The sequence below is a fragment of the Panthera onca genome, chromosome B1 (assembly GCF_046562875.1).
Source record: "Panthera onca isolate mPanOnc1 chromosome B1, mPanOnc1 haplotype 2, whole genome shotgun sequence".
Taxonomy (NCBI): Eukaryota; Metazoa; Chordata; class Mammalia; order Carnivora; family Felidae; genus Panthera; species Panthera onca.
In genome coordinates this window covers 71288819-71303208 of record NC_138342.1, presented here as the reverse complement: position 1 = coordinate 71303208, position 14390 = coordinate 71288819, and the positions used below count along the sequence as shown (strand labels likewise).

Sequence of the window (14390 nt, the reverse complement as noted above, 5' to 3'; positions counted from 1 at the left end):
CCCTTTTAAGATGCCTAAAACAACAGGAAATATGAACTATTTATAAGGTAGTATGCGTTTATACACTTCTACATTTAAATAATTAATGTGACCCAGCTAGCTGGGAGAACTGGAAAAAAACTTAAATCAACTAAGAATTTCCACCTACCAACCATAGTATATTTCATAAAATTATCTGGTTTCAGAGACAATTCCATTCATGCTAAGCTGAAAGTACCCTAAAGAAACATTTCTTTAAAAAATATAGTATGAGTGGGGTCCACTTTCACAGGTTTGTAGGGGAGAATCCAAAGGGAGGCTATCCAAAACAAAGCCACGGTACCAGGCTGTGTGGGTTCTCTCAGCAAGACTGTCATGGTTTTTCTCTGCAACCAAGAGAAAGTGAAGTAACAGTCTGTGCCATGAAGTAATCACCTGTTAAATCAGTTTTTGATTTGACTTGGTGCATTTTTAAGCAGCCTAAAATTTCATATACATGAGCAGTTTTGGCAATTAGGACAAAGAAGCAAAGATATTATCTTGGTAGCTAACATTATTTCGTTCACTTCACTATGAGCATGAGGTACGGGAGAAAGAAGGTAAGCTTGTTTATGCTGACCTATAACATATGCTTGACCAGGGTCTTCAAAGGATGAGGAGTCTGATTCATGTTTCCTCCTTTCAGGACTTCTATTTAAACTTGCAACAGACTTTGAACTAAAGAGGGAAAAGGAAAGTAGGAGGGGGATGTGTCAATGTAAAAAGATATGGTGAAAATAATAAAACGTCAAAACAAAAACAAATGTATGAAATGTAGAATTTACAAAGACGTAGTTGGGTAATTATGTTCTTACTTATTAAGTTTTGTGAATCCTGCCAAAGATTCTGTATCAGATCTCGCCATCTGGTGTAATGGTTTTCCTACCAACTCCGCAATGGTTTGTGGTGGGGATTCCATGTTAACAATGACATTTTTCCGATGAGGATAGAGAGAGGCCTGACTGAGATCGTGATATGATTTACTCATCCCTCTAGGCTTTTCCTCCCAGGAAGCTTTGTCACTCTTCTCTTTTGCACTGTTTTGCAATGGCTGGTAAAGCGACAGCTCTGAGCAGGATAGCCTCTTCAGAATCTCAGCTTGAACGGACAGAGGTCGAAGGGCAAGTTTGTTCAGGGTGCTGCTGGCCAGACTGCCAGTGCTGATTGCTCGTCCCATATTAAATCCTCTAACGGACTCTGCTTGGAGGTTCAGGCTCCTAAACGAAGCTCTCTCTACAAGGAAATAGGAGGGCTTTACACGATGGAAACACCGAGTACCTTTATGAGAAGAGTTATTTCAATAAATAAAATACAGCATGCAGTTTTTTTTAATTGTTTTGATTGCCAAGGTAAGTAGTGGCTTTCCAACTGTGGCAATCAAGGATTTGAAAAAGTAGGCTAGAAGATCCTGGTTTTCAAACCATCTTTCCATCCCTGTAGCTCTTCCTACTCCATCTAACGAAACTTGTGCATCTAATACTGTCTGGGCTTTGGGCTTGCTGACTCCACATTCCCAATTTCGGGTTTCAGTTAAAAATGACAACAACATTTGGCATGGAAATGTTCAACGCTAGTAGTGTCTCTGCTAAAATATCGGCAAGCCAAGGATGGGGAGAGGGAGAGATGAAGCCTGGACAACTGACATAGTGAGATCGTGCCTGAAAAAGAAGCTATGCATAGGAGAATTTTGCTCAGAGAAAAAGTTCTTGGTTATTAGATTTTTAAAAGCTTATGGCGGATTGTGGTGATAGTTGCACAAGTCTGTGAATATACTAAAAACTACTGAATTGTACACTTTAAGTGGGTGAACTATATAGGATGTGAATTATATATACCTCAATAAAATTTTACCACAAAGAAAAAAAAAAGCTTTTACAGAAAATTATTTTTTTGTTATTTCATTACTATGCCAATCTCACCTTCCCCACTTCGTTGATTTTTTGTGATTTAAGTGAGGCTCAGGGGGCATGGGAGAATCAGGTATTATTTGCCTTCTTTCTTTTTTGGTTTCTTTTTATTAACATGATGAAGGAGCTGGGGTTCTCTTTATGCTTAAATTCCTTTCACTCCGAAATACACATCTAAAGTCTTGCAGAGGCTAAATTTAGAGATACTTTATAACAAGTGCTTGGTTATTCTATTTTGTGAGAGCCAATGTCATGGCCGTACTTGACCATTTGAGGCTATTAATGAAAGAGCATTGTATCACAGAATTTTAGCATCAAAATTCTGTCATGTAAATAAAGGGCCAGGAGCACAAAATTTCACATGATTCAGTTGTTCATGAACTAGTAATTCACATTACAATGCACCCTGTTTGGTGTCCCCATGGAAAATACCAACCCTGTGTTACACTCTATAAGGACTCTGGTTTGACCACTATGTAAAACAGCTACAACAACTTCCTTTAAAAAAATAATTGTCAAATGTTGCTAACTTAGATCTTTGGACTCTGTTTCATTTATCTTCTAATTCCTAGGAAGATTAATAATTAATATTTCACCTCAGGCCTAAACAGATAGGAAAACACTTAAGGTTTTTAATATGCATCAGAATGAAGTTTAGACAATCTCCTTGTCAACAGGAAAATTCACCGTTCTTTCTCTGACGTAGGAGTGGACACCAAGTTAAAACATGAGAATAAAAATAAGATATTGGTTTAAAAATTCCCAGAATGAACTTTTTAGCTTAAAATAACAGTTTTATTAGAGCAAGTAATATATTATATCTATATCTATATCTATATCTATATCTATATCTATATCTATATCTATATCTATATATCTATCTATTATTTTTGCTTTGAGAGCACACTGTAATCAAAGATACAAAACTGAGTCTTACACAGATTCAACTACCAGGAAATGCCTTTACACCCAACAGATTTCTTCACCCATAAAGAAAATGTACACCAAATTTTGGGAGAAATAGGGACAGTCTGTTTTGTAAACATATCAAAGCTTATGCTATTCAATTCCATTCATAGCCTACTCCTGGGTAGGACTTAAATACTGTATGTTCATTGGATGGAAGCATAAACTATTCATTTATCTGGTCTGTCCTTAATCCCTTTCACCTAGAAAGGACTCCAATATGGACTGCCAGGATTGGAAAGGACATTGGAATGAGCCTACATCCTAATACTAATGTTTCAGATGTGAACTCAAAGGCTTGCTAGTTCCGCACTGATTCTGCAATCCACATTACCTCATTTCTGCTTGTGCTATTGTTTCAGTCCCTTGTACCCTTTTGTATTCCCTTAAGCTGTCAACTTAACTGTATGCTCTTCTGGGGAGAGGGACTTCATTTATTTTTGTTATCCCACAGCACCCAGCATGATATCTTACAAGTAGTTAAGTGCTCAATAAATGATTATTAATTTCATTCTATGTATGAAGTTGATTCTATTTGATGAAAACTCATCAAATAGAAATTAAGATACCAGGGTTCCAGCCTCGTTTGGCCTTTTTGAAATTAGGTGAGACACTATGTTGTGAACCTGTTTCCTTGTCAGTAGAAGTTTGACTTAATGGCCTCTAAGGTTCTAGCACCAACATTCTACCGATGCAAAAGAAGTAACATACATTTGTTAACCCACCAGCCTCCTACAGATAATACCAGTTGTTTTCACTTGTTTAGTACTAATAGTTAAGTAGGCAGGTAGTTACTTTTAAGCCATTTTAAGCAAAAAATAATTCTTTTGAAGGTTTAACAAAATCTAGGATAAGATGTAGATAATACTGTTTTAAAGTGCTTTAACATAGGAGTTCAAGGATACACAGCCGTTGCGTTCCTCGGTGCAAACCTGTGAGTTACACAGGGCATTCCTATTTCATGGATGAGGAAAATGAGACTCCAAGAAGTCAGTTCCTTTCATAAGGGGTCATTATACTGCTGCTACGATTACTGCTTCCATCAGTGGTAGTAGTGGTAAAACAATGTTGATGATGGTGATGATAACAATAATATTATTCAATACTTACTCTGTGTCAGGCACCTTTAAGGTGCTTACATGTATGAATTCATTTCATCTTTACAACAACCTCATGATGTAGGTATTACCATTATGATAATCACTTTACAGACAGGGAACTAAGGCAGAGAGTTTAAGTGCCTGCCCAAGGCTTCAGAGCTTGTAAGTAATGGAGTGAGGTTTGTATGCTGGCGGTCTGGCTCCACAGTTCATGCTCTTAACTCCTATACTATATTGTTTTTCAGTATAAGGAATGTGGAGGATGCAGGACTAACTTTGTAGTTTTGTCTTCAGATTTTTTTCATTACAGCACATTATACCACATCTGTAATGGTGCAACCTTCAACTGTTCAATTTTCATTTGTATTGAATAGAATATTAGTCCAGGTAGGAAAACTGATAGCTCTAATAAGTTTGATATTTCACTGCACTTGTAAAATATGTAAGAGCATACAATTTTTCTAGCAGAGCAAAGTAGGGAAAGAAAAGGAATAATTAGATTACATTACAGCAGTAATCACCATATTTTAGCATGCATAAAAATCATTACTGAGGAAAGCCTGTTAAAATGCAGATTCCAGAGACCCAATACCCAAATATGATGATTCACCAAGTTTCAGGTAGGTTTTTGGAATCTTCATTTTTAATAAGTATACAGCCCCTATCGTCTTGGCTCTGAAAGGCTGAGAAACATCTATACATAGGCTGCCATAACCCCAGTCTGATCCTATAGGGAACACACTTTTTGTAGGGTTTCAGGATATGAGAAAGTTTGCACACAGGATTTATAGGACTCTCTCTGCTGCACAAGGTCACCAGTGCCATTCCATTAAATTTAAAAATCAAATTCTTCAGACTATTTCACAGAAAACTATAAGAATTTACTATGCACAACTAGGTTTTGTGTAACTTTAATCTGTACATGTGGTCTTACAGAGTAAACTTTCAATATTTCATTTCTGACAGAGATATTTTTTTCAGAGCTGAACTAGTTCCTTCTGATGGTTCCTTTTCAAAAGGAACTGAAACCACTCTCCTGAGCATTTACACTGTGTATGGTGGTTATTGACCTCAGTCTCTGAAGAAGGACACACTCAAGTAAAACTAACACGTGGGAAATCTGCCACCTCCAACTGTTATGGTATGTCACTTCACTGTCCTGGGTGCATACTCCCCCTGCTCCCTGCCCTGTTTCCCAGGTTTTTTCCCTCACCTGGAAAGCCCTGCCATTTATCTTTAACCTACTTATTTTTGTCCTTCAAATTCCAGTTCCATTGCCACCACTGGAGTATTCTGGCCTCTGACCTCCCTCTGTTCTTACGGTGTAGATCATGTAGTCTGTATGATATAATCTGTTATTAAAACCTTGACCCTCTATTGTGTACTATTGTTTCATGTATGTTGGTCTTACCTTCCCAAATAGCATGTAACTTTACTATGGGTAGCGACTGTGACCCAAATGTAATACTTACATCAGTTAGCCTAATGATAAGCACAAAATAAACATTTCAACAGGTACTACCTGACAGTTTTGGGTCACTGTTTTCAAAATGAACATGAAATTGAAATCTTGGCTTCATCTGTGGCACCTTTATAAACTTGACTTAGTCTAACTTTCATCCTCAACATGGAAATTCTTTTAAAATTTGTGGCAAAAATCAAGCACATATCCTGATCATCTGACCCAATTTGCTTGTCCTTACCCATATCTTGGGCATCTTGGTTGCTCTGTCTCGCTCGCATCTGCAGCTGGAACTTGTGCTGGGAAGAGCACAAATGCAGCAGGTACTGGCACACCTTACTGTTGTCTGTCTGGAAGGCATGTTTTATTCCATCTGATGTGTTCTGCAAGGTGATTTTCTTTTTCTGCAATATTAATCAGGGGTATTAATAATTAGGATGTTTTCCTATCACCTTATGACTAAATTCTGTAAACAGTAATTAATAAGTAGAGATATTATTTTTATTTCCCACGAGGCAAGAGTATTCCTTGACCTGCCTCTAACATAAATATGGAAAAATATAACCCTGTTATTATTACAGATTCAGGAAATAAATGAAATTAATATTATTTGTCATTTTCAGAAATCGTAGCCTAGATCAGACAGTGTACCAGCTATTGGCAAGGGAAAAATTACCCTTAATGAGATTATTAACATTTTGAGTTTACTACAATGTTTACAAATACCAAAGCTGTTTGAAAAAGACGTCACGGAAATATGTTCTTCTTGGGTAAGAAAACGAAGTTTGGCAAAAATTGATTTATTAATATATAAGAGCTGTGATTCTACCAAGAAGAATCTTGGTGGCCTGTAGGCTGGGATGGAAATTGGGAGAAGCTAAAATGTGGGAATGGAGAGGCACTGGGTAACATGGCTGCTGGGATGAGAGATAAAATAAATCGATATTTAGAGTTAGAGTGATTCTTGCATTCAAATTCAGGGGAAACAGAAGAACCACCAATTAGTGTTATCTCTCATATATTTCTTGAAAAATGATGTCTCCTGCTTAAGAGGGCATCTGAAATGTTGCAGCCTCTGTGGTGAGGCTTGCAGGTGATCCGTATATCTTAAAAGATTAACATTCAGCATGCCAGGGATCTAAGAATAATGTCTCTGGAGAATTGCTTATGTCCAGTTAGACTCTACTCTAGCTCTTGGTTGCTTCTACTGTGCAAATTATTTTCCCTATTCATGTCCCTTGTCTTCAAATGGAGAAGCAGGCATGGGAAAGTCAAATTTGGTAAGGCTAACAAATGACACAATAACAGAGTATTACTCAAACTTCAATCATGCAGGTGACTTTTTCATAATTTCTGGTCTTGTTTATTCATAAATTTTAAAATTGACTTTGCTTATTTACATAAATTCATTTAAGCTTTGTATCACAGCTATAAATAGAAAACTAGTACCACTTGCCATAAATAGAGTCCAGCTATTAAAAAATATGTAATCAATGCAATAAGAACAAAATGAGATCATTAAATTCTAGCTGGATGTGTTGCCAATGAAATCTCTGGGACCCTGTTCTCTCTTTGCTAAAAAAAGGAAATCAGGGAGTATTAAAGGGGAGTTAAAGACATAGTAGCACCAAACTAGTATCTTGACTATCAGTGATACACCTAGTAACTATTCAAATAGTTACAGGTTTCAAACAAATCATAAAAATAATTGATTCTAAGTGTTTACTGATAGACTGGACAAGAAATGTGCCCCAGGGAATTCAATTGTGAGAGATGAGAAGGGCAAAGGGTGACTTTTCCAGCTCCCCAGAGGCTAGTGGGAAAAAAAAAGGAGGGTTAGAAAGAGAGCTCTGTGTTGGAGAAGGAACTTTAGGATAAACAAGTTTTGCTAAACACAAGGATCAGTCTGCTTGGGAATGTGGTCTATTCTCTATTACTGGAGATCTTTAAATATGAGCTAATCACAGTCAGTTCTATATATAGCGGGGCTGGTGTGATAGCTTGGCAAACAACAGAGAGCTATATGCTAGACAATTTATTTGATTTGTTGCCTTTTCTAAACTGGTCAAAATTAGATTTGTATTTAATTAATCTAAGGTTTCCTCCAGATATTTGTGCTGCCAGCATTTCCATTGGGGAATGTACATTATACCCTGGTAATTTCCTGGTCTTGACTATCTTGGGAACATGAGAATGTCTGGGCTTTCCTGAGAGAACACATTATTATCTGGTAATCTTAGTGTATCTCAGAGTTTCACAGAAAACCAACCAGCTAACCGCCAAGTCTAGAACTGATTTCAAAAGGTCTCTAGGTTGAAGATTAACCAGAGTGAGTTGGGACTTTGAGACTGGTATCCTTATAACCCTTGTACTAGTGAGACCCTATTTCATCCCAAGTATGAATTAGAGATGTCAGTGGACCCCGAATACCATTAGGAAAACAAATACCTCAACATAATTTTTGATTCATATCTGGGGCTTCCCAATTGCATTTCAATGTTCAGATACTCCACAACAATTTCCAAAATCAAAATATGCCTTTACAGCTCACTATCTTTCATAAACATGATATTCTAAAAGTGTTATCATCACAGGAAGTATACACTAAAACTTAAATCTGCAGAAAGTCCTGGGACATTAAAAAAAAAAAAAAGTCCTTTAGTTCATAAAATCCAATACATCTCTGGACTGCTAAGGTTCAAAAACAGTTGTTGTGAGGGACCCAACATTAAGCTAGATAAAATTTACTAGGGTTAAGTAATTATTTATTTTAAATATATTAGAGGAGCTTCTCCATGTGAGAAGTTAGTATGCTAGAATAAGTTCTGAATTAACAGAAACGTCAACTTGGTTGTAATTTAACTAAAGTTAACTGAGCATGTAACCAGCTAGGAATGTATACTATTCTTTTAAAAATTACTTCCTGAGAAAACTAAAACCAAATAAAATCCTAATAATACTTCCTACAATTAAGAAAGGAGAGTAAAATGTATTAGCCCTACTGAATAGAAGGATGTAGAGTTTACTTGAGGAAAATCAACTAATATGTTACATTTGAAATTGACAACACCTATTTTAAAATGTAATGGAAAGGGATTAAAATGGACATACGGAAAAAGAAATCTTCTTGGTTTCCCTCCATGGAAAGCGAAGGACCAATGTGCGAACTCCATTGTGAACCTCAAACACAAGGACACCTTTAGAACAGACTCCAAGCAATATTCCAGTTTGTGACTTTTTCTCAGGGTGCACTCGATGAAAATGAACTCCATATTCTGTCAGCCTTTGACAGACCTGTAGGAACAATACCACACCATAGCAATGCACCTTAGTAAAGGGTGGCATACAGATACAGAAGTTGTACCATCCTAGTTTAACATGGCAAGAACAGTTTTTTCAACAAATGTGCTGAATCAAATAGATATTCACATGCAAGAAAATGAATCTTGACCCTTACTACACCCAGTATATGAAAATTAACCCCAAATGGATCACAGACCTAAATATAGCAGCTAAAGCTGTAAAGCTTAGAAAATCTTTGTGGGTGTGGGTTTGACAAAGATATCTTTAATGGGACATAGAAAACATGAATCTTAGAAGGAAGAATTGGTAAAGTGAAAATTTTACTCTTCAAAAGTCAATGATAAAATATAAAGGCAAGCCACCGACTAGGAGATATATATAAAAAGCAACTGCATCCAGAATATATTAAAAAAACAGGTACTTCTCAGCGATAAGGAGACACTTAACCAGATACAAAAAGGGGCAAAATATTTTATTAGACACTTCAACAAAAAAGATATATGAATGGCAAATAATGAAAAGATGCTCAACATGAAAGTAATTAGGGAAATATAAATTAAAACCACAACGATATACCATTACTTACCTATTTCAATAGTTAAAGTGTAAAGGACTGAACATACCTAGAATTTTGAGGATGCAGAACAACTAGAAATTTCACACACTGCTGGTAATACTATGAAGTTGGACAACCACCTTAGAACATTTGACAGTTTCTTATAAAGTTAAACATACACTTACCATAGATCCCAGCAACCCTACTACTAGGTAGTTACTCAGAAGAAATATAAACCATATGTTCACATAAAAATGTGTATTTGAAAGTTTATAGCAGCTCTATATCCATCAACTGATGAAAGTGTAGTACAAAGGAAAACTACCCAGCAATAAAAAAAAAAAAAAAAGGAAAGAAAGAAAAGAAAAAAAACCCTACTGATACACACCATACTATGGATGAATCTCAGAAGTATTATTCTAAGTGAGAAGAGCCAGATACAGAAGACTACATAATACGTAATTCTTTATATGAAATTCTAAACAAGAAAAAACTATGGTGATAGAAAGCAGATCAGTAGTTGCCAAGGGCTGCGGTGGGGGTGGGGGAAGTGGACTGATTGTAAAGGGACATGAAGACATGAAGACACTTTTTGGTATTGGAAATGTGTTATATCAGGGGTGGGTAAAACCTTTTCTTTGAAGGGCCAGATATGGGGCACCTGCCTGGCTCAGTCCAAAGAGCATATGATTCTTGATCTCAGGGGTGTGAGTTCAACCCCATCCTGAGTGTAGAGATTACTTAAATAAATAATTAAAAAAAATATAAAGGGCCAGATAGTAAATACTTTAGGCTTTTGGGGGAGGCGTCATACGATTTCTGCTGTAACTACTCAGCTCTGCTGTTGTAGTGCAAAAGCAGATAGACAATATGGAAACAAATGAGCATGGCCAAGTTCTGATAAAACTTTATTTACAAAATATGCAAGCCACAGTTTGCTAATCCTTGTTCTTCATCATGATTATACAGATGGTGGTATATATATATTTCTCAAACTATATATATTTCTCAAAATTTACTGAACACTCAAAAGTTATGAATTTTATTGTATGTCAATTATGCCTCAATAAAGCATATTTGCAGAAAGATAAAAGTTTTTCAAAGGTAATGCAATATATAGCAGAAGTGTAACTTTAGAAAGGTGTATTAATGAGATTTAAAAAACCTCAGGTTAGAAGAAAGATGCTGAAGTTAAAGAGAACAGAGTAACAGTATACATTATTAGGAGTAGGGCAACCTACTGATGCATTATGCACACTACTTACACAGAGAAAGCTAATGCTCAGAAAGGTTAAACAGATTGTCCAAGTTCACACAGCTGGTTGAAACAAGAACTCAACTGCAAGACTCTCTGACTAGAAATCCCCATACAAATTCTTACCACTGTGCTAATCTGCTTTCTACCTTTGCTAATAAAAAATGACAGAATTTGATATTTATGTCCTACAAGTATAAAAATGTAATAACCAAGGGAAAATATAACTACGTAATTTAATGCCTTTAAATGTTGACTCAAACAAAACAAACCACCTTGTCTTTCATACCATAAACTCTAGATTAAAGCTGGTGTAAGTCTGTGAGTGAAACCCTTTCATAGACACTTCTAGGGCTGGGAAACTTGGCTCCCTCCAATAAGGAGCAGCAAATGGAAGGAATACTGTTACACGCTAGGGAGGTGAACCAGGAGAATGTTCTGAAAGTTTCTCTTTTCAACAGAATACTATACTTGCTATTCTTATTGGAAGTTAACATAGTACTATCTTTCCTGATCACAAACGCACTATTTGTCTGAGGTCTCAAAGAAAGCTGGTGGCAGAACTAGAATCATAAGTGAGTTTTTTCTGGCCCCCTTCCATTATGTGAATTATTAGATGTTAGTTGAAAGACCATTTTTAGAAGATATAATTGAATTTTAAGCCTTTTAAGAAAAAAAAAACAGTAATTCTAGAATCAATATGAACTCGAATCCTATATCCAGTCAGTCACAAAATTCAGTTGTTACTTTATAATGCTTCTTGATATGTTTATAATGTATTTTGAGTATGGAATGGAATAAAAGCAAAGAATCCATAGCCAGATAGATATGGGTTCAAATCACTGTTTCACCCTACATACCGGCCATCGACTTGGGAACATTACATTTCCTCTTTGAGCTTCAGTTCTCTCTTTTACAAGATAACTAAAATATCATGGTTTTAGTCAGGAATAAGTGACATGAGATAATGAATAGTATCCAGTTATTGGTTAATGAGGTTTTAGATATATGTCCTCCAATATTTCTTGCTTACTTTGAAAAAGATACAAAGTTTATCATTTGTAATCTTACATACTTACCTTTAAAAATTCTAACTCTGTCTCTTTTTCAGAAGCTCCCACATAGGTATTATGTAATTTGGGTAACTCTTCTTTAACATAGGATAAATCAAGTTTCTCCATCACTCTGGGAGGCAAATAATGTTCTAGTCTAAAATAAGACACACCATGAACCTGGAAAAGAAAATTAAAAACAAAAATTTTTTTTTAACATTTATTTATTATAGAGAGATAGAGAGAGACAGAGACACAGAGCATGAGCAGGGGAGGGGTAGAGAGAGGGGGAGACACAGAATCTGAAGCAGGCTCTAGGCTCTAAGCTTTCAGCACAGAGCCCGATGCGGGGCTCAAACTCACAAACTGTGAGATCATGACCTAAGCTGAAGTTGGTCACCTAACCAAGTGAGCCACCCAGGTGCCCCAAGAGAATGTTTTTATAAGCAATTGTTTGCCTTCTTCATCCTATCTTAAAGTTCTTGCCTAAACTGAGAGGTAAGACACCAAAAAAAAAAATTTTTTTTTTTGTTTATTTATATTTTGAGAGAGAGTGAGAAAGAGAGAAAGCAGGGAGGTGCAGAGAGTCAGAGACTGAATCTGAAGCTGGTTCTAGGCTCCGAGCTGTCAGCACAGAGCCCAACATGGAGCTCAAACTTGTGATCTGTGAGATCATGACCTGAACCGAAGTCAGACGCCCAAAGGATGGAGCCACCCAGGCGTCCTGAAGTAAGACACTTTTATTTAGACTTCTCCCTGAGGAGTTTTAGAGGGAATGCATCAATCTTTGTCTTTCATTGTGAGGTAAAATGATTGAACTGATTAACAAGCTTAAGGAGACAGACAACAAGGGGCAAATATCACTACAGTCAGGGTTAATGTTGTGAAGGATGCTACTCGAGTCGCAGAATCTTGCCCTTGCTTCTTCTGAGATCCACTTTTTTCTGGAATAATTGGCCGTGAACATCTGTTCTCTGCACTGTGAGCTCTGTCAGGTTCTCAGGCTATTGCTGCATGGATCCATGTGGAAGGCAGAAGACCCCTTAGATCTAGATTAGGCTGGTAACCCCTGTGCCTAGTATCTATTAATTAGAAATTGGGAGAAGATATCCTGAAACTATGAAACAGGAAATTTTACATAGGAGAAAAAAAAAAAAGGAAAGCTACAATGTATGATTAAAAAAAATTTTTTTTTATGTTTATTTTTGAGAGACAGAGACAGAGTGTGAGCAGGGGAGGGGCAGAGAGAGAGGAAGACACAGAATCGAAGCAGGCTCCAGGCACAGAGCCTGACGTGGGGCTGGAACCCACAAACTGTGAGATCATGACCTGAGCCGAAGTCGGACACTTAACCGACTGAGCCATCCAGGAGCCCCTATGCTGTATGATTTTATATACAAATGTATGCAGGGAACCTGGTCACTTTGAGGTACTAAACTAGCCTCAAAAATCTCCAAATCTAAATAGCAAACACATGAACTAGGTTCAGTTCTTAATTATGTTGAGGATAAAAGTATTAATAAAAAGGTGGCCCTGGAGAAAAGCAAATCCTACCTCTGGTTGATAATCTCCATATTCAGCCTGGAGAGCCAAGGATGCCAGCAATAAAGAAGTCTCATCATCACAGTGCACCCTCTCCTCCAAGATATCCTTTCGGAGCTGAAGATAATACTGATGACAGGTCAGAGTATGTCTAGAACAATAAATGCACGCAGAAAACATGTAAACTTTATCTTGAATCTAAGGTGGTTTTTATTATTGGCCTATAAATTTAGTTCCCAAGATGGTTTATTATTAAGCTTTTTTTTTAAATGTTTATTTATTTATTTGGGGACAGAGAGAGAGAGAGAGAGCGTGCATGAGCAGGTGAAGGGCAGAGAGACGGGGAGAGAGAGGATCCCAAGCAGGCTGTGCTGTGAGCATGGAGCCCAACAAGGGGCTCGATCTCATGACCATAAGATCATGACCTGAGCCAAAATCAAGAGCCAGACGCTTAACTAACTGAGACACCCAGGTGCCCCTATTATTTAGCTTTCAAGGCACAAGAATTTAATAAACTATGTTGAAGGAAATATTCCTTTTATGATAATAACATTATCATTGGTCAGAAGCAAATAATTCAGAAGAAGTAAATTAAATGGTCAAAAGACTAGGCACCAAAAAGAGAAAGACAGAAACTCTTGTGTACTCACTGTATAAGAGTAACATCATCCATGAAAAATTTAATCCGGAAAAACAAAGTAAAATTAACAGTGGCTTTGCTCTTTTTCTTTGGTTCTTCTTTCCATCCCTCTGGGGCCACTTTGGTTAATTTTAAATCAGGATCAACAAAGAAATATTCATTATCTAAAACAGAAAGAGAAAACATTCAGATATAATAAAATACTTTAATGTTTTCTTCTGATTCCGTCAGGTTTTTTTTTTCTTTTTTATCAGACTTGCACAAGACAGTTTCACACGAGAATAAAACCGGATTTCTAAGGAGTACGGCAAGGAACTCTGAGGCACTCCATGTGGATGGGGCAAGATGCTAGGGCTCTGTCTTGTAAGAATGAGGGCTCTATGGGCAGACAGAACTGGCTTCAACACCACTACATCATTTACTATCTGCGGGACGCTCAATAAATTATTTAACCTTTCTAGACATCAATTTTCTTGTCTGTAAAATCAGGATAGTGCAAATTCCTGCTTTCTAGCATTGCTGTAGGGAACAAATGACCTAACGTATATAAACCACTTGGTAAAACACGTGGCATATGGTAGGCATTCAA

At 36.8% G+C, this 14390-nt stretch overlaps 1 protein-coding gene across 7 annotated transcripts in view; it reads right to left on the bottom strand.

Moving 5' to 3' along the window:
* The window catches only part of PTPN13 (protein tyrosine phosphatase non-receptor type 13), a 231141-nt gene that overhangs the window by 60059 nt on the left and 156692 nt on the right, over nucleotides 1-14390 (bottom strand). For 5 of the 7 annotated variants that reach the window (XM_078445941.2, XM_060655667.3, XM_060655665.2 and 2 more), the window contains 7 exons: nucleotides 13812-13965; nucleotides 13174-13312; nucleotides 11647-11799; nucleotides 8565-8747; nucleotides 5695-5857; nucleotides 834-1251; nucleotides 599-696 (listed from right to left, as the gene is read on the bottom strand). In XM_078445941.2, the coding sequence (XP_078302067.1) occupies nucleotides 599-696; nucleotides 834-1251; nucleotides 5695-5857; nucleotides 8565-8747; nucleotides 11647-11799; nucleotides 13174-13312; nucleotides 13812-13965 (1308 nt within the window). The remainder of the gene's footprint in view (nucleotides 1-598; nucleotides 697-833; nucleotides 1252-5694; nucleotides 5858-8564; nucleotides 8748-11646; nucleotides 11800-13173; nucleotides 13313-13811; nucleotides 13966-14390) is intronic. The other 2 variants (XM_060655670.3, XM_060655671.2) reach the window with 1 other exon arrangement.